Here is a 16,740-nt window from a genome sequence, read left to right on the forward strand (position 1 = left end):
ATAGAAAGAGAGAGAGAGAGAGAGAGAGAGAGAAGCTCGTCCTTTCTGAATATTAATTGACAAATTACAAACCTTGCTGCTGTCTTTTTAATGCCAAAAAGCTACTGTCTGTCTCCAGTCTGATTAATAAAATATGTGTACCATGGTGGCATTAACACTATAGATGGGGGATGTGAAGGACCACACCCTCCACTTTTTGTGTTTGAAAAATAAAGGGGGGCTGTACATGCTTGGTACTGTAATTGGTTTTCAGCATCAATAATTATGTTATTAGTGTGACAGACGCGACACGACAATGACAGCTAATGTTTAATTATCCGCTCTTTTTTTTTTATTCTAGCGATTGGAGGCCCTACTGAAATTTTGTCGCATTCACAAGGTTTATCAGCACTATTTATCTCATGTTACCAAGGAGAAAGGGAGTTTTGTTAAAGCTAGTATGAAGATAAAATGCATACAACTTAGTGGTAAATAATAATAAATAATAATAATAATAATAATAATAATAATAATAATAATAATAATAATAATAATAATAAAAAGATTCTGAAATACCCTTTTGGTCCTGTATTTGCACTCTATTCCTTGGCTGAAATATTATTGATCTGTCTGAGACAAAAAGGGCTGGGCTGTGTCTTTATTTAAATCAATTGGGTTCTATGATTTGATGGCTATTGACAAAATTTGAATTTGTTTTATATTTACTACAAATCCAGTACTACAAATATTACTTCTCCTAAGGATTTGGATGTTGCTGTAATACAACGTCTCATATACTGGCTGCTGCTTTATTTTCCAGTGACCATTTGCCATACTGCTGTAGGCCTAGGGTTGTACTTTTTTGCTTTGTAAGGCCTGTAACTGAAATATATGAGACAATGTGTGAGTCATCGATAGATTTTCTGTATTTTTTTTTTTTTATTACACTTACTTGTTTTAGGAAACATTGTTCTTGTTTTCGCAGAAAGTTCTTATCATTAAACCATTACAGGTTGATTTTCAAGCTGACACAACCTACATATAATTGTTTCTGGTAAACGTGAGCTAATTGCTTAAAGCTACAATAGCATGCCCAAAGAACTGTGTTATATAATTCAGTATTACAAAGCCTTTTAGTACCTGCACATTTTGGTTTTAGCAGTATACAGAATTTAGTCGCAGTGTAATTTGCATTTATTTCACAATCATTAACATTATTGATTTTGTTGTGTGGGGTGTGGGAGGTAACATAGAAATATAGCCTTTTGTCACCTTTTAAAGACACTTAGGCTTTGGTTCTGTGTTCTGTATTTAAAACTGGCTAGAGATAATGGGTTGGGTAGAATACTATGTGGCAGAGACTGGTGCAGAGTTTAATTAAACAAGTAATCATGTGTAGACCTTTGTGACGGTGGACAGGATCTGAATACAGTGACTATCATTCATGAGGAACCTAGTCTATAGTCAGACAATAGGTTTCCCTTCCAGAATGAACAGTTCTGTTCGATAGCATAGCTGGGGCTGCTGTAGTCATTACAGGACTAGAGAAAGATAACAGATGCATTACTTAGTGCTGGGTTGGCCATCCCTCTTTCACAGTCCTTAGTGTCTGATGATGCCTGGGCATGGAATCAATGAGGATCTATTTCCATGTCTTGCCACAATGTGCAGTAGAATGTATTTGCATTTACAGCAGCTTGTCTGGGTCATGGTATCCTGGGGTGGAGTGGTCTGACAGGATGATGAAGATGTTACACTGATTGTCTGTGGAGTCCAGGATTATTGGCATAGCACTTTCATATCGCTTTCTACATTTTTTTTTTATTTGTTGGAAAGGCCCTGAAACAAGCTTTAAAATGATACAGATTTTTTTTGTCTTGGTAATCTGCACATCTGCAGAAAAAATAGGTCAAAGGTCATAAACTTGGCCATTTTAACCACCTTCCGAGACTTTCTTACCATTAAGGGGCATTACACAGGCGTTCTATTGCACGCACCTACATGTGTCACATTGAGCTGGACAATTTGGTCCAATTGATCTGGAATGATCCATAGTGACATAACAATGCTATAGTGTAGGGTGAAAATGTATTGATAATCATATGAGAGAAATTGAATCAGTAATCATATGAGGGAAATTGTATTAGTAAGTATATAATAAAATGTATTGATAATGTTAAACTACTTTGCTGGGGGTGACTTTGGCATAAGTGGAGTAGCTTAAATGGTTAGAGAGATAAGGCATATGCAGAAATGTTGTAAAAACCTTGTAGAAGAGGTTGGTTAGTTATTATTGTTTGTTTATTTATCATACTCCTTTATCCAAGGCAACTTACAGAGACTAGAGTGTGTGAACTATGCATCAGCTGCAGAGTCACTTACAACAATGTCTCACCAAAAAGAGGAGCACAAGGAGGTTAAGTGACTTGCTCAGGGTCACACAGTGAGTCAGTCAGTGGCAGAGGTGGGATTTGAACCAGGGATCTCCTGGTTACAAGCCCCTTTCTTTAACCACTGGACCACACAGTGATTGGTTGTACTGGAATGGAGTAACAGCTAAATAATAATATTGAGAAATAGTAAGATGATAAAAACAGACTAGTTATGTGTGTCCTTAGCCTACTATAATATAAATACAAGGCATGGAGGCAACACAGACAGAGAAGCTTTTCAATACCTCGAGGATCATCGTGGACCGTGGTGTGACATCTGGGGCCATTCCTCCAGGGATTCAGGTAATGCGATCAATTCAATGTAGAATGCAATGGGGGTGTTTGGAACTAATGGTAAGCATTGTTCGAATCGGAGGCATGGTCTGGTCTCACCCTTATAGCGTAACAAAGCAGCTAATTCCATATTTACCTTCATTCATAAAAAAAGTATTAAAAAAAAAAAATGTCATCAAGGAATATCTTTGCTTTTAACTGTACATCCTGAGATGGGGTGTGGTGTAAGTACATATATGACAAGTTGACAACCTTTCAGATTTAAAGATTTGATTGATTGCTTCCTGGATTGACAGAGGTGTTCTTTGAGTCTGGTCAGGAGCATATAACCCATATGGGTATTTTACTTGCACAAGCCTGTGCTACAAGGGATTTTTGATCACAGGTCTAGTACTAATATTGAGTTGCATACAATGGCAGCAAAATGTGAGATTGAAAAGGTTTATAACGTACATAGTCAGTCTGTAAAACCCAAATTAACATCCATCATAGAAAAAAATTATAAAATACATGTTGACTATGACCATTATTAGTTAATTGATAACTCAATTGTACATTCTTTAAATGACTCATGAGTTAGAGCTTTTATAATGGAGCCCGTAGTACTAGTCACTTTGAACTATACTGAGTTTAATAGACATTAGCTTCTACTAAACTACCAAGATGTTAAGTGACTCTAAAGTTGAGACAGATTCCCCCAGTGATAAATGGGGATCACATTTCTATTACATAATTCTTCTTGCTGCAGTATATATTAAGCCTTTGGCTGTCTACAGTAGAGCATTTAGTATTCTTGACTTGACAGAATACTAGTTTGTGCATTTAGTGTCAAGCTAGAATGTATCAAATATGCCTAGTTGTGGGGTCTAACCAATCGCAGCAAATCAAATATTGCTTTTAGTGATGATTTAAAACATGTACATTACACATGAATGTTGGAAAGGCTGTTTCTTAATATACAAACTGAGGATGTGGAAACTTAAAAGTGAATCATAAATATACTGCCACACTGCATGTTGTATGATAAGCAGCAGGGAACTTAACCCCTTCCCTGCCGTATTACACTATATATATATATATATATATATATATATATATATATATATATATATATATATATATATATATATATATATATATATATATATATGACCTGACCTAAGAACAAGCTATTCATGAGAATACATATCTTAATTCCACTGCAATGGCTTGCATAGGCCTGAACGGCATTATTCATTCTCACTGCATTGCACCACAGCGTCTGGAATCCTGATTCAGTCTCAGTTGCTGTCAGCTTCTTGGGGTTTGATCATTTTACCAAGCTCTCCTGGTGCAATACATGTTGATGCAGAGTGTTATTCCATTTTGACATGAATTCTGGCAGTGCAAGGTTAGGCCAACACTCACAGACAGGAACCAAGATAAGATCCGAATCAGAATGGCTTTTAATAGCTTCCCTTTAACATCAACATCTCAGAAACATTTGGACAACGATTTTATTATAGGTTTCCAGATGGGAATCCTCCCTGGGTTCAAAATGAAAAAATAAACATACCTAATCCTGTATATAGTCACTACATCTAAAAATGAATATGCAAATACGCTTATGCTAAAATAATTAGCTGAAAACTTAATTAGCGAACAGCTGTAACCCTGACCTCTTCAGTGCATTAGTATATACAGTAATATCATACAATAGAATATGCATTTCGACAGTACCTTTTATCTATAAGCATCCCTGGGCATCAAATGCAATTTTAAAAAGATTAGCAAATTCTATAAGAAATTAGCTTTACATTAAAAATAATAATCATAAGATAAAGATCAATTTCAATTAAGAGAACTTATTATGTATTCCTGAATAAGTACATTGTATACATCTGTAATGTATAGCACTCTTGTACATTAAACAGTATTCCTAATTGAATCAAGATTTTTCTAATCCCTAATTTATTTAGGAATTAACTCATATGCTCAACCATTGGCTATGACCTTGACATGACCCCTTTTGCTTGGTTTTAGCTAGACTAGCAGCCTGGGTGTCTCCAGTGATTTCTTTTGTGTGGGAGCAAATCATCATTGCCATTGTCAGTATAAAATTCATGCAAAATGCCCAAGGATGTGTGGTAAGAAATGGCCAGGCTTAATGAAGAACCTATTCTGCTAAGGGTTTGCTTGTCATATGTATGTTATGGGGAATGGCAGGCCTGGCAGAGAAAGAGGGAGATGGAACATTATAAAAGCAGTCCAATCTATTGTAAACTTATCAAATGACCCAAACATGATTCAATACCAAGAAAAGTATTGCTAACAGTGCAGGCCTGGATAAAATTATATTCCATGTTTGTAATACTTCATTTAAGCTGCAGAATAAACCATTGGATACATAGTCATCTGCACCTTGTTCATCAATACACCACAGGACACAAATGTATCTATTGCATTGAATTTTAAATATCTGAATTTCAATAACTGAGGTTAAAAAACAAATGTAAAGAAACTAAAAAAAAAAAAAACAGAAACAGTAATAACGTTAATAAAGCTAATAAGAGGGAACTGGAAAAGAGGATTTTAAAATCCTTGGTTAGAGCCCCTTATAACACTTTTACACTTGTCCTCATTGTCGAGAAGCAATGGACTAGCCCTGAGCAAAGTATGGATCTTCCTGATAAGACTGGGATCTTCCTCCCACGACATGGAAGGACAGCCCCTCCCCACACCCACTTAATATAATTAGTCTAAAACCTGAGGTCAGTATTTCAGAAAACATCTGACCTGTGTATGTCTCTCTATATCTGTCACTCTCCAATAATGGAACAATACCGAGGCATTGGGGATCATCATTCTGAGTAGGCAAACGTTTCTGCTATCATTGTATCATCGCTAAGACACTGGCTGAAATATTTGTCTGCTTGACTTCACTTTTTATTATTGAGGTTTTTTGAAGTGGTGGATATGTCTTGTTTACACAGTCACTCAGTTCAAGGAATGCTTTGTGAACCCATGCATTTCAAAATAGTTTTACTGTTCTTGTAAAATCTACAGAAAAGTTTATTCCAGAAAATTACTTTAAAGAACTGTGAAACAGAGTTCTAAAAGCCATGTTAGACCCACAAAGACAGTACTTTAGAACATCATCTTACAATAGAGTGCATTCTGTTTTCACTCAGATAAAAAAAAAAAAAAAAAACTTACATTTGTTGATCACTTATTACATACTACAGTATGAGCATGCTATTAGTGAATAATAGGTTGTTGTAGTGGCATTGTTTATTCAGCACTCTGGTATACAAATGCTAGTTTGATTGCAATGAGAATCCATTAGCTTTTACTATATCAATGTCATAAATCACCAGTTTACTACATTAGAAACCCACCACAGAACAGAATTCATTACAGAATGCTGCTTATGATGAGTTGGCCCAAACATGGAAGCAGTTTTCTTCATCAGCTGTTAACATGAGACAACTATGAAGAAATCCTTGAAAAAAATAATGCCTTAATGAATCTCTCCAGTAGCCTTTATGTCAAGATACTGAGATGCAGCATTGAAACTCATCTATTGGATCATAATTGGCTGTTCAGTGTATGCATTTACATTCCATATCTCCCAGGGGGAGAGGGAACAGAAACAATCTATGACAGCCCTACAGTCTTTTAGCAAATAGTGATGTCCTTAAAGTGATCCCAACAATGCAGATTCCTTTAACAGATTTTAACAGTGCATTTATTAACACAGAAGCTCTGATCCTCTACATAAGGACTATCATCAGATGGCTGGTCTTTCTTTGAAGAAGCTCCATTTATTATTGGAAGGTGCCTGAATCAGTGTGTATATTTCTCCTGGGATGTTTTTATGTAACAAATTGGGGATCCATCACAGTGGACCAATCCTGGCAATCAAACAACCAAAACAAACATAATAAATAAATACATAAACACATAACTCCCTAATTAGAACATCTCAATTGATGAATAATCGATCATTTTTCTTTTATTTTCCCATTAATTATGCAAAGATCATTGACAATTCCCACAATCAATACTTTACTGATTTCCTGTCGTGCAGCTGCCAAAAGCCTTAATCTAAATCTAAAAGAACATGTAAGAGAGCACCTTAACTCAAACCCAAGCCAAGAAACAAGCAACCCATTCATGTGGAACAACTGAATAATCCCTGTTTCCCTGTGTTCTAGTAGATAGAGTTGTGTGTTTCTGGTTTAGGGGTATCCCTGGTTCTGTTTAGGTTCTGGCAGGCAACATAACATTCTGCATTAAGGAAACCTAACATTGTTCAGTATACTACATAAGCAAAGGAGACATAGGGTTTCATATCAAATGCTCAGTCTGTGCATTATACACAAAATGTTTTAAAGTACTATTGGATGACTCCATTCAATTGATCTAGACGGTGGCAAACCTAAATAATGCTGTTGTTTAAATCATTAAAACTTTGAATTATGTGAAAAACCAACAGCTCTAAATGTGTTTGTGAGTCTGTGAAGTATATGAGTTGGTAATCCTTCCTGGTAGATAATCACTTTATGCATTACAGTTTAGACTCAATGGTCTAGCTGTAATCAGACCATGTGAACTACATCAAAGTAATCAATTTTGGAGTGTTGGTTAGCGGTCCTCCTTTAGGTTGTCCTCATAATGAAAAAGTGCTGGACTTCTCTGTTATGAGGACAAACATGGATCTTCCTGAAAAGACTGACCACAATATGGGATGACAGCCCCTTCACCAACCCCCCAGCATATACAATTAGTCTAAAACCTGCTCCATGGCAAAATCAGCATTTCAATTGAACACATTTGACCTGTGTACATCTCTATCCATCTGTCTGTCTGCTTGTCTACGTGGCTCATGAATACTGACACTGGTGATCCCAATACTTGCAGGAGAGCAATGAATGTAGATCTATCTGTATACTAAATGCTCAATTACATTTGCTAAGTAACCAAAGCAGTGAGTAAACAGAAAGCCCTGTGGTCTTGTTGACCATTTTTGCTTTAAAGAGTGTCGGACCACATTTTGAGGGCAAGTGTTTGATTTTTTTTTTTCTCATTCCCAGACATTCATCAGCAAACATGGAATAATAAATCCTTGCTAGCTGCAAGGCTTTCCGAGTATGCTCGAGCCAGATGGGGGTCAAATAAAGAACAAGAAAGAAAATTGCTTCTGTTTTTTCCTATCTTTATTGGAACAATGCCCCCCATGTCTCTGGGTCTCCAGCTACCAGTACACAAGCTCTTCGTTTCCCCACCCATCTGCTTCAGGCTAGCCTTGCCCTTGCAAAATAAAAACACTGTGCTGGACAATAACATCCGATATGCATGCTTCTGTAAACAAGACTTAAATGCCTTTAGCAGTTTCATGTTTAAAATGTCGGGGCTATCTGCACATTTACACCCTCCATTTCCCTGAACCACACAAATAGCAAAATCACATTTCTGTTCTTTTAACACCACTGTTACAAAGGACATTTCTGTTCTTTGCCAACTGTCTTTGACTGAATGACCCCTAAGTGATCACTAATTGAGGGAGGTCATTCCTTCTTTCCTTTTCTCTGAGCAGCTGTGCAGGATATAATCTCCATTCATGTACTTCTTTCCATGTAATTGCTTGACATTATACTGTCTGCTGGTCCATGCATTTATTGAGGTCATTCCATAGGTTTCTGGATTGAAAGATAGTGCTGTTACTTTAGTGACTGAGGTCTTGTCTTGTCAAACATACAGTATAAAATACAAAAGTCTAATTTCTTTCATCTTCAGCACTAATCCAGAGTGACTAAACCATGAACCTTGTTCATATGCGCAGATTGTTTTTTTGAGAATGCCCTAGTGATGTATTAGGCAACAGATCAAGATTAGAACCATCTGGCACTCCAGAGTGGCTCACCTGGTAAAAGCACTGCCGTGTGGTGTGCAGGGTGAGTCATACAGTTGGGGGAGCACAGGTTTGCGTCCTGGCTCAGTCACTGGGTATTCCAAAGAGAGTGTTGCATTGGCTCGCTAACATCCACACTAAGTTTCTGGGTGTAAAACTTAGCCGTTGCATCAGAGGACGCTTTTGAATCTGCAGTTCTCAACAAATCTTATATTACCTTAGCGACAAGTCAATGTTGTCTCGAATACATTAATTTAAAGCCTTTTATTACCAGCAGGAAGAAAATGCAAAAGTCCAATGTACAGGTAAAATGTTATACACTTAAAACTTTGGCTGTAATTGGGCTTCAGTTCGGATTTGTTTTTTCTTTAGTAAAGATTATATAAGAACATAAGAACATAAGAAAGTTTACAAATGAGAGGAGGTCATTCAGCCCATCTTGCTCATTTGGTTGTTAGTAGCTTATTGATCCCAGAATCTCATCAAGCAGTTTCTTGAAAGATCCCAGGGTGTCAGCTTCAACAACATTACTGGGGAGTTGATTCCAGACCCTCACGATTCTCTGTGTAAAAAAGTGCCTCCTATTTTCTGTTCTGAATGCCCCTTTGTCTAATCTCCATTTGTGACCCCTGGTCCTTGTTTCTTTTTTCAGGTCGATAAAGTCCCTTGGGTTGACATTGTCAATACCTTTTAGAATTTTGAATGCGTGAATTAGGTCTCCGCGTAGTCTTCTTTGTTCAAGACTGAATAGATTCAATTCTTTTAGCCTGTCTGCATATGACATGCCTTTTAAACCCAGAATAATTCTGGTCGCTCTTCTTTGCACTCTTTCTAGAGCAGCAATATCCTTTTTGTAGTGAGGTGAGCAGAACTGAACACAATATTCAAGATGAGGTCTTACAAATGCATTGTACAGTTTTAACATTACTTCCCTTGATTTAAATTCAACACTTTTCACAATGTATCTGAGGATCTTGTTGGCCTTTTTTATAGCTTCCCACACATTGTCTAGATGAAGACATTTCTGAGTCAACAAAAACTCCTAGGTCTTTTTCATAGATTCCTTCTCCAATTTCAGTATCTCCCATATGATATTTATAATGCACATTTTTATTTCCTGCGTGCAATACCTTACACTTTTCTCTATTAAATGTGATTTGCCATGTGTCTGCCCAGTTCTGAATTTTGTCTAGATCATTTTGAATGACCTTTGCTGCTGCAACAGTGTTTGCCACTCATCATATTTTTGTGTCGTCTACGAATTTAATAAGTTTGCTTACTATACCAGAATCTAAATCATTAATGTAGATTAGGAATAGCAGAGGACCTAATACTGATCCCTGTGGTACTCCACTGGTTACCACACTCCATTCTGAGGTTTCTCCTCTAATCAGTACTTTCTGTTTTCTACATGTTAACCACTCCCTAATCCATGTACATGTGCTTCCTTGAATCCCTACTGCGTTCAGTTTGAGAATTAATCTTTTATGCAGGACTTTGTCAAAAGCTTTCTGGAAATCTTAATAAACCATGTCATATGCTTTGCAATTATCCATTATCGATGTTGCATCCTCAACAAAATCAAGCAGGTTAGTTAGACACGATCTTCCTTTCTTAAAACCATGTTGACTGTCTCCCAGGATACTGTTACCATATGAGAAATGAGAATTTTGTTTCCCTTTTTGAGGATCAGTATTACGTTTGCAATTTTCTAGTCTGTCGGTACAACCCCTGTGTCAAGAGACTGTTGCATGATCTTGGTTAGCGGTTTGTAAATAACTTCTTTCATTTCTTTGAGTACTATTGGGAGGATATCACCTGACCCAGGGGATTTGTTTATTTTAAAAGCTCCTAGTCCCTATAACACTTCTGTCTTGGTTATCTATAAACTCTCATCCAGACTTTTTAGGATCAGCCTAGACAATTTTCATTAGGTTTTACTCTTTATTCATTTTGGATGTCCCCAGGCCTTTCCAGAATAGATGTAGGATATTCCAGTTTGGTGTCTTTGTGAAGAGCAGCTTCACCTCCAGGTTGTGTGTTCTTGGTAACTGGATTAACCTTTCTCTGATGGACAGTCCAACTCCATTAAGTCTGCAGTTCTCATATACGAATGATAAGAAAATTAGTAATGACTTTTAGTGTCTTATGAACTACAGACTCCCTGCAGCTTCACAGCCTTGCTGAGGCTGCTGGTGATTGCAGAAAGAAGATATGGTTTTGTGAATAGCATCCACCTTTTTATGCCTTTAGAATGTGATGCTGTGTTCACTCCCCATACAAAATGTCTACATCACTACCCTCTCATTTTCTTATGCCGTACAACGAATTACATGCAGACCCTTTTTTGACTGCATATATGGTTTAAAAATATGTTTTAACATATTTATGAAGGTTTGACTTCAAAGCCCATGCTAAAAACACCATCTAGGTATTACTTGAAAATGGTTATATACTTAGAACACAATTAGTTTTCTTTCTTTCAGTGCTTACCTGCTTTTAATCATCTCCAGATATCTATCAATAGTTAATCAATAGTCAACTATAATAACCATATCTGCTAGTTCCTGCAGCCTAGAACTTTGTTTATATGCCTCTGTAGGCATACAGATGTCATTATCCCATTGTGTTAAAGTACAGTTCCTTTCAGTAGCTTCTGGCCCTTCAACCCAAAATAAAAAATCAAGAACTCAGGGTTGCGACTGTTGTGTCCCACACTTTGCATCTATAGAAAATAAATCTTATACTTAAAGGATATTCTGACAAGCTGGCAAGGTTGAAGGTTACGTGGCACGTGAAGTGGTCTATGATAACCAGGAGAACACCAGGCCAGGATCACTATCACATCTATCAAAGCCTCTAATCCTATGTACAATTTGCCTCATCTGTTAAAAAACTAACGACAAACAGCAAACTATTACTTCAAAAGATCCTCACAGTTCTTTTAAACATATCCTTTATTACATAACATTTGTTTGCATGTAACAAGAAACTGCATCTGCTTCTGTTGCCTTTTTAGTTGGCAATTTGAAAGGGTGTTATAACCAATAACACAATGTACAGTAATAGACTTTTTTCATCAGCTCAGGCACTTACACATCTGATTGTAGACAGTGGTTATTCTACAAAGACTAGTAAAAAGATTAACGAGAGATTCGCCACAATATCCCGTACTGTTGGGACAGACATAGAAATGGGTTTGGAAGTAATTTAATGTGAGCACAGCGGGAGAGACTAGCCATTGTCTAGCTGAACCATATCATCGTCACATGCTTATTATTAAAAATGTTGAGAGACACAAATCTAACGGTTTGTCAAGTCAGTTGTACACATGTATTCAATCTTTGGCATTTGTATTGACCTTCAGTTGTGTCAAATGATTGGACAGATGCACCTGTACAGCACTGAAATGTCTAATGAAAGCAAACTCAGTTTCTTTGTAGCCAGAATGGATTCCTAGCATAGATGACAGCTTGTTTTTGGTTACTGGACTACCAAACCTCTGAGTAATACAAAGACAATTCAAAGTGCCTCTGAAGCTAATAAAGAAAAATAACAATGTGTTATATTTGCAACAATGTACATGTTTCAGAATGTATCCAACAGCACGATTCTATTTCTAACCATACGCTATTAGAGAATGCAGTCGACCACACATTAACATTGACGTGCATTCATTCAGTCAATGCTCTTACACCCACATGAATATAAATGTATGCACATATGGATTGTGAGCATCACATTTGTGCAAAATGAGTTAGATTACAACACATCTGTTAAAAACACTGTCATTCCTGTTTTACATATAGATACTGTGACAATACTGTTTGATCCATTAACAGAGTGGACTCCTCTTGTTAAAACCTGAAGGATGGCGTGATAATTGAAATTGTATCCCACAGCTGAGTGCCCAATGCACTTGCTCATGTGCTGTTGACATGTATATGCAACAGGGAATTCAGCCCTGCTGAAACAGGCACGTCTACTCAGCTAGTGAGTGACCAGGCAGAATTGAGAACTGGCACAAATGCTGAATACCAAACAGATTCATTTAGTTGTATATACAGAAACCGATTGACTTTAAAATGTTCAGTCATTTATTTATTTTTTAGACCTGCTTAACCAGCACTAAATCTCTTTGAATAAGATGAAATATTAACAAATTACCAGCTGAGCCCAATATAAATAAGGACTGGGTACAGCTGTAATTTCTAACAGGGAGTGCCCAGCTATGTTTTAGATGCTGCAGCAGCTTGCTATGAACATAATGACAGATAGATATTTAATTGAAATATGGGATAATATATGGGATAATATGTGAATAAAATTGATGTAGAATAAAGATTGCACACAGAGAATCGATTCAGCAAACTAAAATAAATTATACATAGTATCTAATTGCCACAGATGCACAACAACTCCAGCAGTAGGGTATATGTTTGTTGCATAGGACAGTGCATTCATCTTAATTGCATACATACTCAACATTCTTGCTTACTACATCGTTTGTGAAGCATATTTCCTGTCAATAGAATCATCAGTTATGCACATGTACTAGAAATTAGCATGCATTTACTATGGATCATATAGAGCTGGTATATACAATATATAGGATACAATTAATTGATCAATGCATTAGTCAACACCACTGAAAAGGCTTAACATTTTGCTTTCATAAGGCAGACTTTATCTGCTCTGCAACATTTCTTCCCCTAGCAACAACCGTTTCCACAGCGCCCCTGCAACCAAGTAAAAACTGCATCGACGTGTTCTAGGCCTGTACTCAGGGCGCCTGCGCGAAGACAGTTACGTGCGAGTCAGCGCGAACTGCAAATGTGACCAGGATATAGAAACACAAACAGCAATAAAGAAGGTAAAAGCAAGTCGGGTTGGGGGATTACTGTAAATCATTTCATACATGCTTGTTGTAACAAAACACGATTGAATGTCGTTATTTTATTGTTAAAGACACATAGATTTTAAACACAAATGCATTTATAAATCCATGCACGTTTTTTTGCAAAAAGGAGAGGTGCTGCTGGCCTGGAAAGTTTAAACAATTTCTGATCTCAGGCGACAGTACTGGCACTGTATTTTACGTTATAAGACATCTGTTTACCGGTTTAATAAGTTATGTATGCATGGCAGGCTTTAGCATATTTAATTTGTAATTATTTCAGATGATGTGGGTTTTGCATGCAGCTAGCGTGCAGTGTGCAACAACAACATGACTGCCTGACCCTTAAAGAATATGATGCCACTGGTGTTACAGCACAATAATACTTTATGATAAATGAAGTGAAATGTTGATCAACGTAGCTGCACGAGATGTAGAAACGTCTCTACGCTGATTGTTGCAACCATCTAGTGCAATGACACCGGGCAACGTTTTGTGTACTGCTACAAAAAACATGTATGTGACATTTTTGAGCAATTATTGCCACGTGAATGCCAATTCATGCCACTATTTTAATTATTTAAAATAGCTTGACAATGTCATTTGCAGCGAGTTGCAGAAACTGGGCTAAATCCACGTAAATATAAATTATGTTTTTATCCATTGTATCTCTTTAAGGAAAAGGAAATGCCGACCATCCAGCTCAATGGCATCACCGTGGACTTTCCTTTTACTCCGTATCAATGCCAAGAAGATTATATGTCCCGAGTGATTACGTGTCTACAGAATGTAAGTTCAGGGATGTTTTGTTTGAGTTTCAGTAACACATAATGAAAAGTGAAAGGGTATTAGTATGTGCATTTTTAAAGTGACTACTTTTGAGGTAACCAATCACAGTCCCGGAGAGCTATTCCACTCCTGGTCTTTGTTCCAACCCTATTCTAAATTGTTTAATTGAAACAATTCAGCGATCATCCAGAGCCTGAAGTAGTTCATTATCTTATTATACCTGTTCATGCTGAAGTGGAATGGGCCTCCAGTACCAGGATTGTACACTGCTGCCTTGGAGTGTTCTATATAGAGTGATTATAGGTAGTTTGAGCTGCTGCCACAATTTGGAGTATCCTGAATGCAGTGGCGAAGCAAATGTTGCATTCTCCTGCTGTCTGGTATTATCAAGGCAAGACAACACATGCTTGCCATATTAGGCAGGCATATCATTAAATCACATACCTAGGCTTTTTTCGTCACAGCAACAGAAACTGTCCTTGTGCATTTATAAACACTGACTCAGTACTATTTCTCCCACAAGATTGAAACTGCAGGCAAGAGATACAGTGATCGGTAAAATGTTGTCAAGATGTGCACATTTCATGAATATCTTGATCAGATCAGCTGAAAAGATTAGACTCAAACAAAGCTCTGAATCAGTTATTGTGTGTTTCAAGGAGAAGCCATACTCAGACATGTATGTACATTTTTAATTAGGTGAGATATAAACTATTTACTGCAGTCTGACATAATACAACATATTTAATGGATTAGCTTGCAGATTAGATTGTCAAAGATAGTCAAATACCCTAAAATCATTTTTATCAATTAAACGCTCACACAGAAATTCCATAAAATGACAGTGAAATGTCATCTTTGGGTTCCTCACTTGTATCACTGAAATGGTGATGTTTACTCTTAATCCTCAAACGAAACATACAACAACAAGAAAGCAGCTTTTCAAAGCACAGTACTCGACTGAGAATCTATTTTAACAATCAAATAAAGACTGAAGCAGTTCAGGGTTAATCGTGATATTCGTTGAGCTGCATTGTGGTCAGTAAGGCTTCTGTTATGAACACTCTTCCCATGCCCTTGACATTTTAACACATTCGTTTAACCTTTTCAGTGCCTTTGACGAGGGGTCGTAGCTTTTTACTTTTCTCCTAGTGTCAGTGTGTGACGAGCGGACCGCTCCAGAGTGTTCCTCTTAGAACAGGGGTGTCAAACAGTCCTCGAGGGGTCTTCATTCCAACTTACACGATCAACTTAATTGATGTAGTTATTGGACACATTTAGTATGTTTTCAAGGTCTTTTACAGTGGATGGTTTAAAAAAAATGCAGTGTTACATTTGTCCAATGAATCAAATAATTAGACCAGTTAATTAAGTGAGAGATTTGGTGGAACGGAAGCCAGAAGACACTGCGGTCCTCAGGGAGCTGAGTTTGACACCCCTGTCTTAGATAAATGCTGTGTGTTTGTGAAATGCTTTTAGTAGAATGATAGAAAAGTTATCTTTTTACTGTGGAAAAGCGGGAACAGACACGTTCTATTTGCATGGCAGTCAAAAGGTATGCAAGTTTGTGTGTCCACCTTCCTGCATGACCTTGTGTTTGTGACTGAACAGAATAGGCCCAGGCCATCCCTTGGCCTACAGTACAGTACCGTTGCATTCCAGTATGGCACTGTAGGTCAAGGCTGTTACTAGAAGCTTGCTGTGTTTGCCCAGGCAGTGCTTTTTCTTTACCACCTCTGTCCATGTATGTGCATGTGGATATTGGTATTGATTTTTGTTTTCAATAAAAAGCAGCAGGGGGACCACATTACAGAAGAACATACATTGCCCTTTGCCCTGTGTTTTTATCGCTGTAGAAAGTAAATGGGGTGCTTGAGAGCCCCACAGGCACGGGGAAGACCCTGTGTCTGCTGTGTTCCACGCTGGCCTGGAGAGATCATTTTAAAGACACCATTTCTGCAAGGAAGATATCCGAGATGGGCGGGGCGGAGCTCTTTCCTGACAGACCGATGTCCTCATGGGGCGACTCTGCCACAGACGGAGAAATGTCAGGTAACTTGGTCACTTTTTGGGGAAGGGTCCGTTGTCCGTATTGTACTGCTGTAGTATTTTTTCTTTCTTATTTTTCAGTTTTGAATTATGAATTATTAAAGCCTCCTTCCTTCATAAGGACTTTATGGGAAAACTTGCAAACCTCTCAACATAAAGTAACCGTTGTTACGCCTGCATTCGACCCATGATATGTGATTTGAGTTGAGTCGGTGCATTTCAGGAATTGCATCATAGAGTTCATATGCTTCAAGTAGGCTTTCTGAGATTTTATATGAAATAGTACTGCAGTAAACTGGTGCTATGCAAATCATTCTGTTCTGTTCTGTATGTATATTTACACAGTATTTATAAACCAGCCTTCTGCTTTTTATATGTGTTAAGCAACGGCTTCAGTATATTAAACT

The 16,740-nt window shown here is 37.4% G+C and overlaps 1 protein-coding gene across 4 annotated transcripts in view; it reads left to right on the forward strand.

The window, feature by feature from the left end:
- The first annotated feature begins 13,360 nt into the window (after positions 1-13,360).
- The window catches only part of LOC121298037 (regulator of telomere elongation helicase 1-like), a 37,663-nt gene continuing 34,283 nt past the window's right edge, over positions 13,361-16,740 (forward strand). For 3 of the 4 annotated variants that reach the window (XR_005947258.1, XM_041224774.1, XM_041224776.1), the window contains exons 1-3: positions 13,362-13,471; positions 14,174-14,284; positions 16,141-16,336. Coding sequence is in view for 3 of the 4 variants with exons in the window: in XM_041224774.1 (XP_041080708.1) it covers positions 14,183-14,284; positions 16,141-16,336 (298 nt within the window). In the remaining variant the exon portion in view is untranslated. Of the gene's footprint in view, positions 13,472-14,173; positions 14,285-16,140; positions 16,337-16,740 lie in introns of all 4 variants that reach the window. The other variant, XM_041224775.1, reaches the window with a different exon arrangement.

Source organism: Polyodon spathula, chromosome 23 (assembly GCF_017654505.1).
Source record: "Polyodon spathula isolate WHYD16114869_AA chromosome 23, ASM1765450v1, whole genome shotgun sequence".
Lineage (NCBI taxonomy): Eukaryota > Metazoa > Chordata > Actinopteri > Acipenseriformes > Polyodontidae > Polyodon > Polyodon spathula.